General features: G+C 35.8%; 1 protein-coding gene across 5 annotated transcripts in view; it reads left to right on the forward strand.

The window, feature by feature from the left end:
* SCLT1 (sodium channel and clathrin linker 1) overlaps positions 1 to 14,935 on the forward strand; it is a 145,490-nt gene that overhangs the window by 52,641 nt on the left and 77,914 nt on the right. For all 5 annotated transcript variants that reach the window (XR_011537170.1, XR_011537169.1, XR_011537168.1 and 2 more), the window contains exon 9: positions 1,190 to 1,260. Coding sequence is in view for 1 of the 5 variants with exons in the window: in XM_008521413.2 (XP_008519635.1) it covers positions 1,190 to 1,260 (71 nt within the window). In the remaining 4 variants the exon portion in view is untranslated. The remainder of the gene's footprint in view (positions 1 to 1,189; positions 1,261 to 14,935) is intronic.

A 14,935-nucleotide genomic window follows, 5' to 3' on the forward strand; every position in this document is an offset into this window, starting at 1 on the left:
TCATTCATTCATTCATTCCTCAAAGGTCTAAGTACCTAGAATGTACTAAATCATGTGCCAGACATTGGAAGTTCTAGGAGAAGCTGGTCTTCAGTAAAAGGCTCATATTGTAGCCAGGAATATATAAACTTTAAATATAAAGCAATGTGCATTGTAAAAGTACATATAAAGTTTTGTAAAAATGCAGAAAGGAAACAATTAATTCTGCCTTAGAGTGAGTGGACCACACAGGGTATGGAGGGATGAATTTTGGCAGAATGAGGACATCCCAGGTAGAGGGGAATACCATAGTGTATTAAAAATATGAAGTCAATGAAATTGGGTGGAATATGAGAGAAGTACGATGAAAACTGCCTCAGGGACTTCAGCTGGCGAGATGTATGTATGCTCTGTTGGAATGGGAAGAGACTGAAATCAACTAGGAGGTAATTGTAATCTAGATGACTTTGCCTATAAGGCATATAGATAAGGATAAGGAACTTGTCACATCATAGTAAACACAACACTTATGGAAGAAAATCAGTTCACTTAGAAAAATTTTTTCTCCACATGGAAGACTGCTTCATATCTTACTTTAGGTTCCTGCCCAGGCAGATGCCGAGAAAAGGGTCCCAAAGCATGTCATTTATTTGGGAGATGATACTAGGGAGCCCCAGTAGGGGAGTGGGGAAGTGAGACTGGGAAGGGAAGAGAAGGCAACCAAGAAAGGGTTTTTAACAGTCAAGCAAATTAACACTGTGGATAATTGAAACTTAATCCCACTAATGAATTCTGGAAGCCAGTGTAGAACACGGCTCAGAGTTATCCCACTGCGGGGCGCAGGAGATTGGGCTATTTACATGCCAGTTCTTTCAGTCATTGTTATCAGGCTCTTCCAGAGCAGGCTGGGGCCAGGAATTCTACAACACCCTTAAGCCTTCTGCACAGGTAAGTGAGCAAAGGAGACTCAGGTGGCCAGAGAAAGCCATAAGAGACGGAAATGCAGATGCAGGTAGTTTGAAGTGAAGCAAGTGTCCACCAAAGCAGTAAAGGCAGGAAAAGATGGCCAGGGTTATATTTTACCATCAAAAAATCTAATCTTATCATGACTTCATTTAATCTTTTTTCTACTTATATGCCTATAGTTAATCTCTAAAGATGTAGTTTTAAATATTCTGATACTGAATGTTTCTATTTTTTCTTGTGGCAGACGAACCAACACTTTCTGAAAACAGTAACTGAACAAAATGTGGAAATGGAGCAGCTCCGAAAACAACTTAGGTATTTTCAGAAGTGCATTTTGTTATCGTATTAATAATTATTTTTCTTCAGGGGAAGTGATGATGCCATAATTTTTCCCATGAGTGTTTTTTTCCTCCCTTTTAAGCTTTTGTCGATAGCTTTTTGTGTGTATGTTCTTTTGGGATGGGAAAAGACTGAAGTCAAGACTACTAGTCAGGAAGCAACTCTGATATATATGTGAAAGGATGTGCCATGATGGAAACACTGGAAACACCAGTGCTTATGGAAGAAAATCAATTCTCTTAGAGAAGAAATTTTCTAGACAGATGTGTCTTTCTTTGGATTCCCCCATAAGCAGACCCTAAGAAAAGAGTTCCAAAGCATGAAGTTTATTTAAAGGTAATGTGGAGAGTACCTATAGGGGAATGGGGAAATGGGACAGGGAATGGGGAGAGAAGGCAGCTAATAAAGGGTTTTTAACAATCAGGCAACTTAATACTGTACATGTATATTGTGGTCTGGTGGTTTCATAATCATTGCATTAATAGACTTCACAGAAAAAACTCCAAATGACCAAAATTTTTTTTTTCACTTTTTGCTCTCTTTACTCATAATACTTAAAATTCAGAAGTGTAGTCATGTAAGATTTTCTTCTATGATGCAGTCATTTAAAAATATCTTTAAATTGTAACTTTTTTTAAAAAAAGAAGCATTTATTTTACAAAATTTTATGGACCACTTTTTATATTTTTATTTTGTTGCCTTCATCAACTTTTCATTAATTTAATTTAAACAAATTTACTTTCTTTTCCCCTAACATTTGTACTTACGGGCTCTTATTTGGTTCTCCTTATTTCTTTAGATGTTATTAATTTTACAATTTAAAATAGTAATGACTTATTTAATTTCAAGATCTTCTTCTTCTTTTTTTCAAAATGGAAGTTGTTTTTTTAATTATGAGTAATGTAAGTCCATTATAAAAACCCTTAGATGGTATAAAAGTATATCAAGTTGCAGTGCGATTCTGGCACTAACTAACAAGAGTTAGTACAAACTTAAGGGCACAATCCCCAACAAGACTACCCTCACTCAGATGCCAGGCCCAAGTTTGAGGGTCCCCAGGTCACCCACACTTTTGACCAATTGGTCACATGTGTGGGTGTTCCCACTAACCCCCCAGGCTCAATAATTCTCTAGAATGGCTCAGAGAACTCAGGAAAGCACTCTTACTTATGATTAAAAGTTCATTGTGAAGGGCGTAAATCAGGACTAGCCAAAAAAGAAGAGACCCATTGGGTGAGATACAGGAAGGTCCTAGAAGTACAGTTTCCATGTCCTCTGCCTGTAGCATTAGGGTGCATCACACTCCTGGCACATCAGTGTGCTCACCAACCAGGAAGCTCACCTAAGCCTCAGTTTCCAGAGTTTTTATTGGGGTTTTATGATGTGTGTATGATTTATATTAAATGTAAATAATTTATATTACAATTTAATGATATTTCTAAATGACTGCATCATAGAATAAAACCTTATGAATATATTTCTGGATTTTAAGTCTTATGACTGGTTGAATCATTGGCCACTTGATTGAACTCAATCTCCAGTTCCCCTTTCCTCCCAGGAGGTCAGGAGGTTAGGCCTATATCACATGGCTCAAAGCCTCTACCCTCTAATTGTTTGGTTGGTCTTTCAAGCATGCCCCAAGTCCCAACCTGAAACTGTCTCCTCTCCCGGCCTAGTGTGAGTCATTTCATTAGCATAAACTCAGGTGTGGTCCCAAGGGCCTACTATGAATAACAAAGATACTCCTACTACTCAGGAATTTCCAAGGGTTTATATGCTCCATTCCAGGAACCTTAGACAAAGCCCAGACAAATTCTTTATTATACAGCTCAAAGTGGAAAATGAAAATCTTGTAATTCCATTATTTAGAGATAACTATTGTTAACTTTTTAAATGTATAACTTAGGTTTGTGTGTGTATTTAAGTATTTTAGTAAATGGAGGATATAAACACTTTTTAATAGCCTAATTTTTTTATTTTATTAGTATATGAACATCATATCAATATTGTCAACCTTAATGTTATATTATATTATATGGATGTGCTATATTTATTAGTTGAATTCTTATTCACTGTCCATTGTTATTCCTTTTTCATCTTTAGTAGAATTTTTTTTATAGGCTACCTGTTCATTGAATATTAGAATTAGAACACTATTAGAACAGTAAATACATAACAACCCTAAGTCAGTCTTGGTTTTTATTATTATTTATTGTTTTTGTTAAATAAAATTCAAATACTGTTAAAAAAATAAAGTGAAACTTATCTAATTTAGGACATTTAAAAGAAAGGCCAGTTTGGTTGAATATTTTATTATACATTTTTTTAAACTTCCTTTTAAACTTGTTTATAATGAAAACACTAGACACTAAAGCAAAAACTGACAGAAATATGAGGCATGGCAGAACAGGTCCACAATCATAGCAGAGATTTTAACCTTTCAGTAACTGATGGATGTAGAAGCTGTGAATTATGTGATTAACAACTTGATCTAATAGACATCTCTAGAACATTGAGTCCATTCAGTTATTCAGTAGATATTTAGCAAGCATCTACTATGCATCAGGCTCTGATTTTGACACATGGGGTGTATCAATATATAATACAGTTGAAGACCTCTGTCCGTTTACAACTTACATTCTAGTAGGAGCAGGCTGACAATAAACAGATACAATATCTAAGTAAAGTATAGTATGTTAGGAGCCAATAAAGGCTACAGAAAAACAAAACAGAAAATGATCAGGATAAGAGGGATCCTGGAGTGCTGGGGCTCAGTGGTGGGGTTACAATTTTATATAGAGTTTGCAGAGTAGACCTCATGAAGAGGATGAGATTTGAACAAACACTTGAAGGATGTGAACAAATTATCCATGCAATACAGGGCAAGAGTGTCCCAAGTAAAGAACTTACCATTGCAAAGGTGGAAATGTGCTTGAAAAGCATCAAGGAAGCTAGATGTCTCTGTTATCTATTGCTGAATAACAAACCATTCCAAAACCTTGTGTGTGACTCGAGATGATAACTTATTTAGATTATGATTTGGGGGATGGTAGAGCAGATTTTCTGGTCTGGGCCCGCTGGGCTGATATCTGTTGGACTTGCTTATGTGTCTTCAGCCAGCTGGTTGGTCTGTTAGCAGGGTGGTCTAGTAGTTGGCAGTAGATGATAAACCTGTCTGGCAATTGACAGTCTCTTCACCAGGGCAACAAGGCAAGTCTTACTTCTTCGCTTGGCCGTGACAGAGTTCCTAAGAATAGCAAGAGAGCAAATCCCCATGTACAAATACTTTTCAAGCCTCTCTTGATCACTGTTTCTTATGACAGTTTCTCTTAAGTTATAAATCAGTAACAAAAAGATATCTAGATAATTCCCATAACTTTGGAAATCAAGAAGCATATTTGTGCGTAGCTTAAAATGATCACTACACTCAAGCAATTCTAGTCAAAAACCCAGTAGAGTTTTTGTAGAATTTGAAAAGCTGATTCTAAAATTTATATAGATATACAAAAATTCAAGAACAGGCAAAATAGAGGCTGGCCCGGTGGCCTAGTGGTTAAGTTCGTACGCTCCGCTTTGGTGTGCCAGGGTTCACAGGTTTGGATCCCAGGTGCAAATCTAGCATTGCTCATCAAGCCACACTGTGGTGGCATCCCACTTAAAATAGAGGAAGGTTGCCATAGATGTTAGCCCAGTGACAATCTTCCTCAAGCCAAAAGAGGAAGGTTGGCACAGATGTTAGCTCAGGGCTAACTAAACTAAAGAAGGAAAATAAATTTATCTAGGTTTTGAGTTATAGTACACATTTTTATTAAAAATCGTGAGTGGGAAGATAGAGCAGTACTTTTGCCTATTCCTCCTGCTGAGTACAACTGAAACCCCAGGACATCCATACAAAACAAATATGGAAAGACTGAAAGGTGTGGAAAAGAAAGCAGATTGGTCAGATGCCTCAGGATCCAAGGAATGACGCCATGGTAAAGTCCCTAGGTTTTTTTGGTTTGAGTTTTGGTTTTGGTTTTTTGCCTCATTATAACCCAGACTTGGAACTGAAGAAGCCGGCAATCTGACAACACCAACTAGCAGACAGAAAAAGCCCCAACAAAGATCTTCTCTCTCTAGCCAAAGGACCAGGAAAGGAGCAGCCTAGCATGACAAAAATGTTTTAAGCAATAACCTCTCTACTCCAGCCAAGTATTACAGAAAAAACTGTGGACCCACCTGTACCAATGCCAGCAAAGGCCTGGTGGGATACCTGGACTTCTACCCCTACCTGGCAGTAATAAGACAGCCCCTCATTCCCCCAAAAGGTATTGGAGGGCATAAGCTAAGTGGTTTAAAATAATATCGAGTCTCATAACATAATACCCACAATGTCTAAGTTTCTATCAAAAATCATTTGTTAGGCCAAGAATCAGGAAAATCTCAACTTAAATGAAAAAGACAATCAGTAGAACCAACACTTAGATGACAGAGATGTTAAAATTATTTGACAAAACTTTTAAACAGCCATCATAAAAATGCATCAATGAGCAATTATGAACAAGTTTGAAACAAACGAAAAAAATAGGCATTTCCAAGATAGAAATGGAAAGTCTCAGCAAAAAAATAGAATATATACAGACGAACTAAATGGGAAATTTAGAACTAATGTACTTAGATGGTAAGATTAAATTTTCTAATAAGTCTTTCCAAATCTTTAAAATTAATGTCAATCTTATTTTATTAAAACCCCTATAGTTTGTGTGTGTGTGTGAGAGAGAGAGAGAGAGAAACTTGGTAATCTATTCCTAATATCATGAAGTAGTAAAGTGTCATTTACGAAGACCATTCCATAGAAAAATAAAATGCAACGGTATTTATAAGAATGTGAGTTTGGCAAAATAGAACAGAATAAAGAGTATATATAGAAGTTTAGTATCTGACAGAGGTGGCGCTATAAATCAGTAGGGAAATAATCATGTTAGAAATGGTTGTTACATGTGAAAAAAATCAGTAAAGTTTTGCTTCTGACATTTAGGTATTTATATGATTTTATGGTTTTATGGATTAAATACCTAAATGTCAGAAGCAAAACTCTATATATTTTGTTTTAAAATATCAGAAAATCTAACATTTTGCTAAAGAAGTATTAATCAAAATTTAAATGCAAGCAAAAGAGGAAAAGATTGATATATTCAGCTGTGTTAAAATGTAAAACTTCTGTTAGAAAAATCAATATAAGTCAAATGAAAGGCAACCCACAGTCTGTGAGAAGACATTTGTAATGCATATAATTGATAGTGCATTAGTGTTGAGGATACATTAACTAAGCATCAATAATAATAAATAAAAATCCATAGAAAATCAGGCACAGGATTTGAACAAACATTTCAAAAGTTATAGCAATCTAGAAAATGCAAGTTAAAATAATGCAATACTACTTCACACCCAGTTATCAATGTCAAAAATATAATGTAGAGTGTAATAAGGGACAAAAGGAGATTAAAGTATGATACAATTTGTATACATTTCAAATGTTTTAAACAATATGTGTTGATTATGGATATATATTTTTTAGTTATATATATCCATAAGTATATTTTCTTATGTATGTATCCATATCAACATATATAGTGAAATAATAAAATATAAGTATATGGTATATATATATATATATATATTATGAAAAAATACAATAAAAACATTTCCCGGAATGATATACCCTAACTTCAAGTTAGTAATTGTCTCTATGGAGTGAGACTACTTGGAGAAGTAGGAAATTGGAGACAGCCTAGGTGTCTGTCACTAAGGAAATGGATAGATAAACTGTGGTAATTGTGTCCTGTGCAATACTGTGCATCGTTTAGAAACATGGATTTACATGTGAAGATATAGTTACAGCAACATGAATAGATCTGAAAAACAAGGTTTATATTAGGAAAGTAAAAAGAGATATGGATCTATATCATAAAAACATATACATGCAAATAACAATATATATTTTACCAGTATATGTATATATCTAAGGGTATATAACATTTTAATGTAAACCAGAATATGAAGGGGAATGAGACAGGGCTTGGGAATAAACAGGTGAACAAAAATAAACAAGAGCAGTCTTTCACAACTAATGGTGATAATGGGTCACGGAAAGAATAGTGTGATTTTTTTTTTTTTTTTTTTTTTTTTTTTTTAAAGATTTTATTTTTTTCCTTTTTCTCCCTAAAGCCCCCCCGGTACATAGTTGTATATTCTTCATTGTGGGTCCTTCTAGTTGTGGCATGTGGGACGCCGCCTCAGCGTGGTTTGATGAGCAGTGCCATGTCCGCGCCCAGGACTCGAACCAACGAAATACTGGGCCGCCTGCAGCGGAGCGCGCGAACTTAACCACTCGGCCACAGGGCCAGCCCCAAGAATAGTGTGATTAACTCAGCTCTGCACTCAAGGTTCAGAAAAGAGTAGAAGGAAAAAAGAATATAAGATTTATGGTGTACGTAGGATAAGTCAGGGTGTGGAGATTCTGGAAGGAAGATGAGTAAAGAAATTGGTTCATAAAGACCTGCAATCTTATGATACTAACAGAAATAGACAATAAAAATGCATGTAAAAGATTATAGGAAAAATAGGCAAAACTTGGTGATATTGGGCTAAAGGACAGGGAAAGAATCATGGAATTTTATTGCTAAATGTATTTTAAGGATCATATTAGTTTACTTCCAAATCTTATAGAAGAACCCAAACTGAACCAAAGGCTCAGAAATTATATTGTCCAGACTTGACAACAAGTTCAGGGAAGAGCCAGATTAGAACTCACATTTTATAATTGCTAGTCCAGTGAGTTTCTAAGCTTGGCTCTCTGACAGTATTCACAGGAGTAAGGAAGTCAAGAATGAGAGCTGATTGTTAAAGAAAGGATAATGAGTGGGTATGTTAATTTTTGACATGTATGTAGAAGTTTCATTTGGCATTTGGACATTTGGACCTGAAGGTCATTAATTGAGATTATGTATTAATAAAGCTGGTTGTGGTTTTCTAAAGCCTAAAAGGTCCTAAGTGTTTAATTGTCCGTGAGTAACTTTGCCATAATATTTACTAACAGTATCCCATAGCTTAACATTAAGCAGTTCAGAGTTGTATACATAAAACTATGCTTGCTTTTCCTGCCACGATTTGAAGGAACATAAGGATAAGCAGATGCTTCTTTTAAGAAAGAGGATGTTGCTCTCAAGTTTGACAGATTCTGAATGATGGGCATATTGACATTACTGGAATTTAGGTTTTGAGATGCCCTATATAACCATGCCAAAAATAACTAAATTAGAAACTCTTTAAGTGCTAGATTTATTTAAGTTTGTACTTATACTGAAAACATATTAATTTCATTTGTTGTCTGATGTTATGGTGTAAAAAAAGTTAGAATCATGTAACAAACTTATAATTAAAGCTTTTATCATGTTCCTTTTTGAGAGTTTCTGGTGATGCTCTGTCATAGCAGATAAAACTAATTTTAAGGCCTAGTTTCTGAACCTTCATTGACCTGGTCTTCCTCAATCCTCCAGTTATGTACAAACTGCTCTAAATAGCAATTTTGCTGTTTCTCATGAATGAACTGTTGGTTTCTTCCTTTATGCCTTTGATCATTATTCTGTTTCTCAGAAAATTTATAACTTACTAAATCTAGTTAAAACATGCCTGCTCCAGGAAGACTTCTCTCATTCATTCCGCCAGATTTTTATTCGTCTTTTCTCATGGATGTACTCAGCATTTATTCATTTTAACTGAGATTTTATGCTATTTCTCTTTAGGTGCTTTTTTGTCATATATATTTGTTTATTATGTATACCCACCTGAGTTATGAAATGATTATTTTTCAAGGCATAAATGCTCAGATTTTACATCTGCTTTGTGAAGTCTTTGAATGAAAAGATTGTCATTTGTGTATATCTTTCAGGAATAACCGATATTATCTTTCTAAAAGGGTGTTCTGTAAAGACTGACTAAAGTATTTGGTTAGGGGTCTGTATTATTCTTTAATCAAAACGGCATCATCAGGGGCCACCCCTGTGGCATAGTAGTTAAGTTCGACATGCTCCTCTTTGGTGGCCCAGGTTCACAGGTTTGGATCCCAGGCATGGACCTACAACACTTGTCAGCCATGCTGTGGTGGCATCTCACATATAAAGTGGAGGAAGATTGGCAACAGAAGTTAGTTCAGGGCTAATGTTCCTCAGCAAAAGGAAATGGGAACATGAGAATATTTATTTAAAAAATTCTTAGCCACTAGGGACTGATCTCATTAGCAGATAATAGGTACTATCTTTGTATAAAGAATCTGTAACTTGTCAATCAGTTTATATTTATTGAGAACTTAAACATATATATGTGTGTTCTGAGTGTAAAAACAGTCTTTAAGTTTATGTCTTTGACATGTAATTAACATGTATACAATAACCTCAAAACTGTTGTATTCTGACCCACTTCATTTCATGCACACTTTTGTGGCTTCATCAATCTCTAAAGATGAGACCCCATTACATTTTTCTGGCTCAGGGTTCTCCTGTTTATCTCTACCCAGAATGGTCAGAGGCACTAAACTGAGCTTATCACCATATCTCCTGAATCTTCTCTTTATATTTGTGAATGGCACCATCCAGTTCCTGCTTCAGAAAACAAGGAGGCATCCTAAATTCTTTTCTGTTTCAACTCTACCTTCTAAATGTTTCTCAGATCTTTCACTCTTGCCTCACTATATTGTTATTGCCTTTGCTCAGTCCATCATCTCATCTAAGCTACTGCAGTAACCTCCAAATTGGCTTACCGCCTCCTTATCTTCCCTTTTCATGCTGTCATCAAAATGATCTTTCTGAAATAAAATCTGATCATATCACTCTCTTCTGATGGCTAATAGATGCCCTTAGGATATAATCCAAATTACACAGCATGACATAAAGTCTTCTGTGACCTGACCTTTGGCTACTTAACTCCAGATCTTGTCACTCCTCACCTTAATTTCCTGAACTATTTTTAGTTTCCTAAACAAGGCATGCTATTTCATAACTCCTTACTTTTTTTTTTTTTTGAGGAAGATTGGCTGTAAACTAACATCTGCCACCAATCCTCCTCTTTTTGCTGAGAAAGATTGGCCCTGAGCTAACATCCATGCCCATCTTCCTCTACTTTATATGTAGGACCCCTGCCATAGCATGGTTTGGTAAGCAGTGCGTGGTCCACGTCCAGGATCTAGACTGACAAATCTCCAGCTGCTGAAGTGGAGCGCACAAACTTAACCACCTCGCCACCAGGCCAGCTCCCATAGCTTCTTACTTTAGCTCACATTGTTCAGGCTGTCTAAAATATCCTTTCCTGATAAATATGCTCTCAGCTCTTGAGGTTCAGCTTGTGTCTCACACCTTCCAAAAATCTTGTTCTGAATCTTCATGGTTTCTTCTTCTCCAGGTAGAACCAAATATACCTTCCTTTGTGCCTCAGCTGTAGACTGCACATACATCTGTCACAGCGTTGTTGACACTTTAGTGTACTTAATTCTTTACAAATCAATTTCTCTTTGCTAGTTTTTAAGCTCTTCAAAAGTGTGGATCATAATTTTGTCATTTTTATCTTGCCATCATCTAGTACAGCACTAGACATATGACAGGTGCTCAAAAAATATTTTTTGAGTCATTAAGTCAGTTAATTAATTAAATTGCACTTCATTGGAGGGGCAAAGCTAAACTAATTTATGTGGGTTTCTATTTCTGTATTTTGTCATTGGTCTTTTGGGGGGAACAGTTGTTTTCTTGGACTGTCATTTAGAAAATTGTATTTTATAATCAGTAGTAATATGTGTCCACTTGGTAGTTTGATTTCCAAAACAATGCATCTGAAAGAAAAAACATTGCTAATATAATTAATAGTAGCTTTGCAGAATGAATTAAAAGATTTCTCAATGTTTCCCATTATGGATCCAGGCTTTAAGTTATATTGACTTTTAAATCTATTTTTATTACCAGTCATCTCAAAGTTTGAATGCATGATATAAGCATTTAAGTATTTTTTAATGTTTAGTGCTCTCTATTTAAATGTGAAATAAAATCCAGGAAATCTTTAAAGTGTGATAGTAAAATGATTTATAAATAGCTGGTTTTATTGAAGAACATAAGAGCTGATGTGATAGGAATACAATTCTTAATATCATTCTATTATGGTTAATGCAACAAAGATTAAATTATATAAATTATTGTCTAGGTATATTCATTGTGATCATTTTTAATCATTTTTATGGGTGCATACTTTTTTCTTCAAAAATGTTGTATGTGCCTATAATTTTTATATATCTTTTTAAGAAATATATGTACCTTTGGCATGTAATAGTTCTATTTTAACTGAGATAACAGATTTTTCTCAGATGTTTCATGTTCCAGTTTGAATAATATTGTGTCTCCTATTATTAAAATGCTATGGAAATCTGGAATTCTGGATCACTAGTTTTGATTCATAGTGTCTCTTGGAAACTATCCCATGTGAGAAATGGCCCTGAGCAGATGTGCTTAGTCATAAGAATTGCCAGACACTTCCTTATGTGTTGGCACCTAGTTTTCTGAGCATAGAAACATGTTTTAAGATAAGAAATACGGTTTTGCTGTCATTTTGCTCTCTCTTCACACTGTTTTAATTTAATGTTATTTAAGAGGTTACTTACAGTCACCTCTTGTTCAAAAATGTTTGTATCTTTCCCTCTTAATCTTTAAGGGACATAAAGAAGAATATTAGATTTTACTTCCAGAACATATTGGTCAAGAATAGAAACAAATTCATAACTTCATTGTTTGAAACTTTTGCCTCTAATAGGTGAATACTGGCTTATTTCAAAATATGTATTTTATTCATAATTATAATTTTATTTTTGCAAATACTCCATGTTTGTACACCTAATCTAAAAATGTGCTTCCATATGGTGTGAAGTATAAAGAGCATAGGCTTTGAAGTCAGATAGCTCCAGATTTGTATTATTTTTTATTTTCTATTGTCTTGTGCACGTTGCTTAACTGAATGAACTTCACTTTCCTCATCTCTATAACAGAAATAAAATGAGCTTCCTTGCAGTCTTGCTGTGTCCTTTAACTCTTATTATCTTTGCTCTCCTCCATTCTACTTTAGTATCCAACCTATGTAGATAGGCTTGTACAGTATTTACAAAGCAGATGCTAGTAGATTTGGGAGTTGGTATTAATGTAATAATATTTCCCTCCCTCGGTCTGGAAAATCAGCCTTACCTTTATTGTTGCTGCTATAATTTCTAGAACCAGATAAAGCATTCCTTTCTTTTTCTCTCCTTTCTATTGTTATATCCTTACAGCTTGCCAACTGTATAACGCTGAATGTTTTCTGATTCTTCTTGTATCTTGTTGCATCAGTTATATTTATTCTTTCTTCAAACCTTAGTCCCTCTTTTGTGGGGTTCTTCCAAGACCTCAGGAATATAGACCTCCCCCGATGATTCCTCAGATTACTATATTTTCTCCTTCCCATTCTTGGAAATTGCTTGGGAAAAGAGTTTGCATTTGCTATAGTTACCCTTCGGCATTTCTTTAAATTTGGATTTGGTCCCACCTCTCTATTCTTCTTCTCCTCAAGATTATTGGTATCTTTTTTGCCTTAAAACAAAATCCTCCATTCTCCTTGGCTGTCGATTCTCCTTGATTGATGATTCTTCTGCCCTTCTTGAACGTTTCTCTACTAGGTCTTTTGTGTTTGTGCCCTGATTTCTTCTCTGACCTTTGTGGCCATTTCTTCTCTTGCTTTGCTTTTCCCGTTTTCTTATCCTACCTACTGAAAGTAGACATTTCTTAAATTGCTAGCCACTTTACGCTCTTTTTGCCCCCTCTCCTTAGATGATCACATTTACCCCTCCCCAACTTAAACTTTCATCTCAATAATAATATTTCCCAAATGTGTACCTCTGGCCTTGGTCACTTTGTTGAGCTCTGTACTTGAATTTCTAGGGCAGTGGTTTCCAAACTTTTTTAGCAGCAGAACCCTTAAAAAAATCTTATACACAGGGGCTGGCCCCGTGGCCGAGTGGTTAAGTCCGTGCGCTCCGCTGCAGGCGGCCCAGTGTTTCGTTGGTTCGAATCCTGGGCACAGACATGGCACTGCTCATCGAGCCACGCTGAGGCAGCGTCCCACGTGCTACAACTAGAAGGACCCACAACAAAGAATATACAACTGTGTACTGGGGGTCTTTGGGGAGAAAAAGGAAAAAATAAAATCTTAAAAAAAAAAAAAAAACTTATACATAAAACCCCAATATATAAGACTGATAAAAGTGGAACTGCTGTGATTGAAGTAAGGAGTGGAAAGCTTTCCCATCTTAGTAACTAATACCATCATCAAACCTAGGAATTTTGCTTGATTTTTCTCTTTTGCTTTACCCCCACCTCCAAGTCATGTTGGCTCTATATCCAGATTGTCACAGATCCATTCATCACTACTGTCACCTCTACCCTAAGCCATCACCATCTCTTGCTTGCATTTGCCTCCTGTGTGGTCTCCCTGCTCTTATCCCAGTGTGATGCATTCTCCATACACCAGCCCAAGTAGTGTTCTCAGAGCATAAAACAAATTACATCACTCACCTGCATAAAACACTCAGTGGATTTCATTGCAATGAGAACAAATTCCCAAAATTCTTACTCTGCCCAAAGGCACTTATATGATGTGACCTCCCTGCCTTCCTGACTTCATCTTCTACTTTTCTCTTTGTGATACATCCCATTTAATTGTCATTTCTTTAAATACCTCTCTCATACTCTTTGCATTTATTATTAACTTTCTCTGCCTATAGCTCTTTCACCCTAGATTTTCTTCAGTTGGCCTCATCGACCTTTAGACCTTAACTCAAATATCTCTTCCTTAGACAGGTTGTCCCAAGTCTCTCTCCCACTGTTATATATCATTTGCTTCATGGCATTATCACTTTCTGAAATAACCTCCTTCATCTGTTTACATATTTAGTGTCTGTCTCCTACTACAATTAGACTTTATGAGGACGGGGAGGAGAGGGGGCTTTGTCTCTCTTGTTTACCACTGCATCACCAGTGCTGACAACAGTGCTTTGTATAGTTTACAGGTGCTCAGTAAAATACGTCTAGAACTTCTGAAATATAGTTAAAGAAAAACAAAAAAACATGAATGAGCCACCAACACTTGAAGCTCAGCATGTCCAGACTGTATTCACAGTGCCTAGCATATTATACGCATTCAGTAAATACTTGTTCAAAGAATGAATGGATGGAATCTCTTAAATTCTGTCTTTGAAAATCTATGCTGTCTCTCCCAGTAGATCTGCTTACTTATTGTTGCCATCACTCTAATTTAAACCTTTCCTGCCTCTTACTCGTTTATTGTGATATATTGGTTAAAAAGAGAGAGACAAAACCATCATTCTAGCCCATTCTTTTTGACAAATGCTAGGTTTAAATTTCTAAAGTGCAGCTCTGATCCCATTATTTAAGCAGCTCCCCATTGCCTTTAAATTAATACAGATCACTTAACTGGTCGATTAAGGCCATTGACATTGTAGCCCCCTTCACCTTTCTGGTCTTATTTCCTATCTTCCCTAAATAAGCCCTACACTTTCCTGCTCTTATGCTTGTACTTATTTTGTTCCTTC

Source organism: Equus przewalskii, chromosome 2, assembly GCF_037783145.1.
Source record: "Equus przewalskii isolate Varuska chromosome 2, EquPr2, whole genome shotgun sequence".
NCBI classification, from domain to species: domain Eukaryota; kingdom Metazoa; phylum Chordata; class Mammalia; order Perissodactyla; family Equidae; genus Equus; species Equus przewalskii.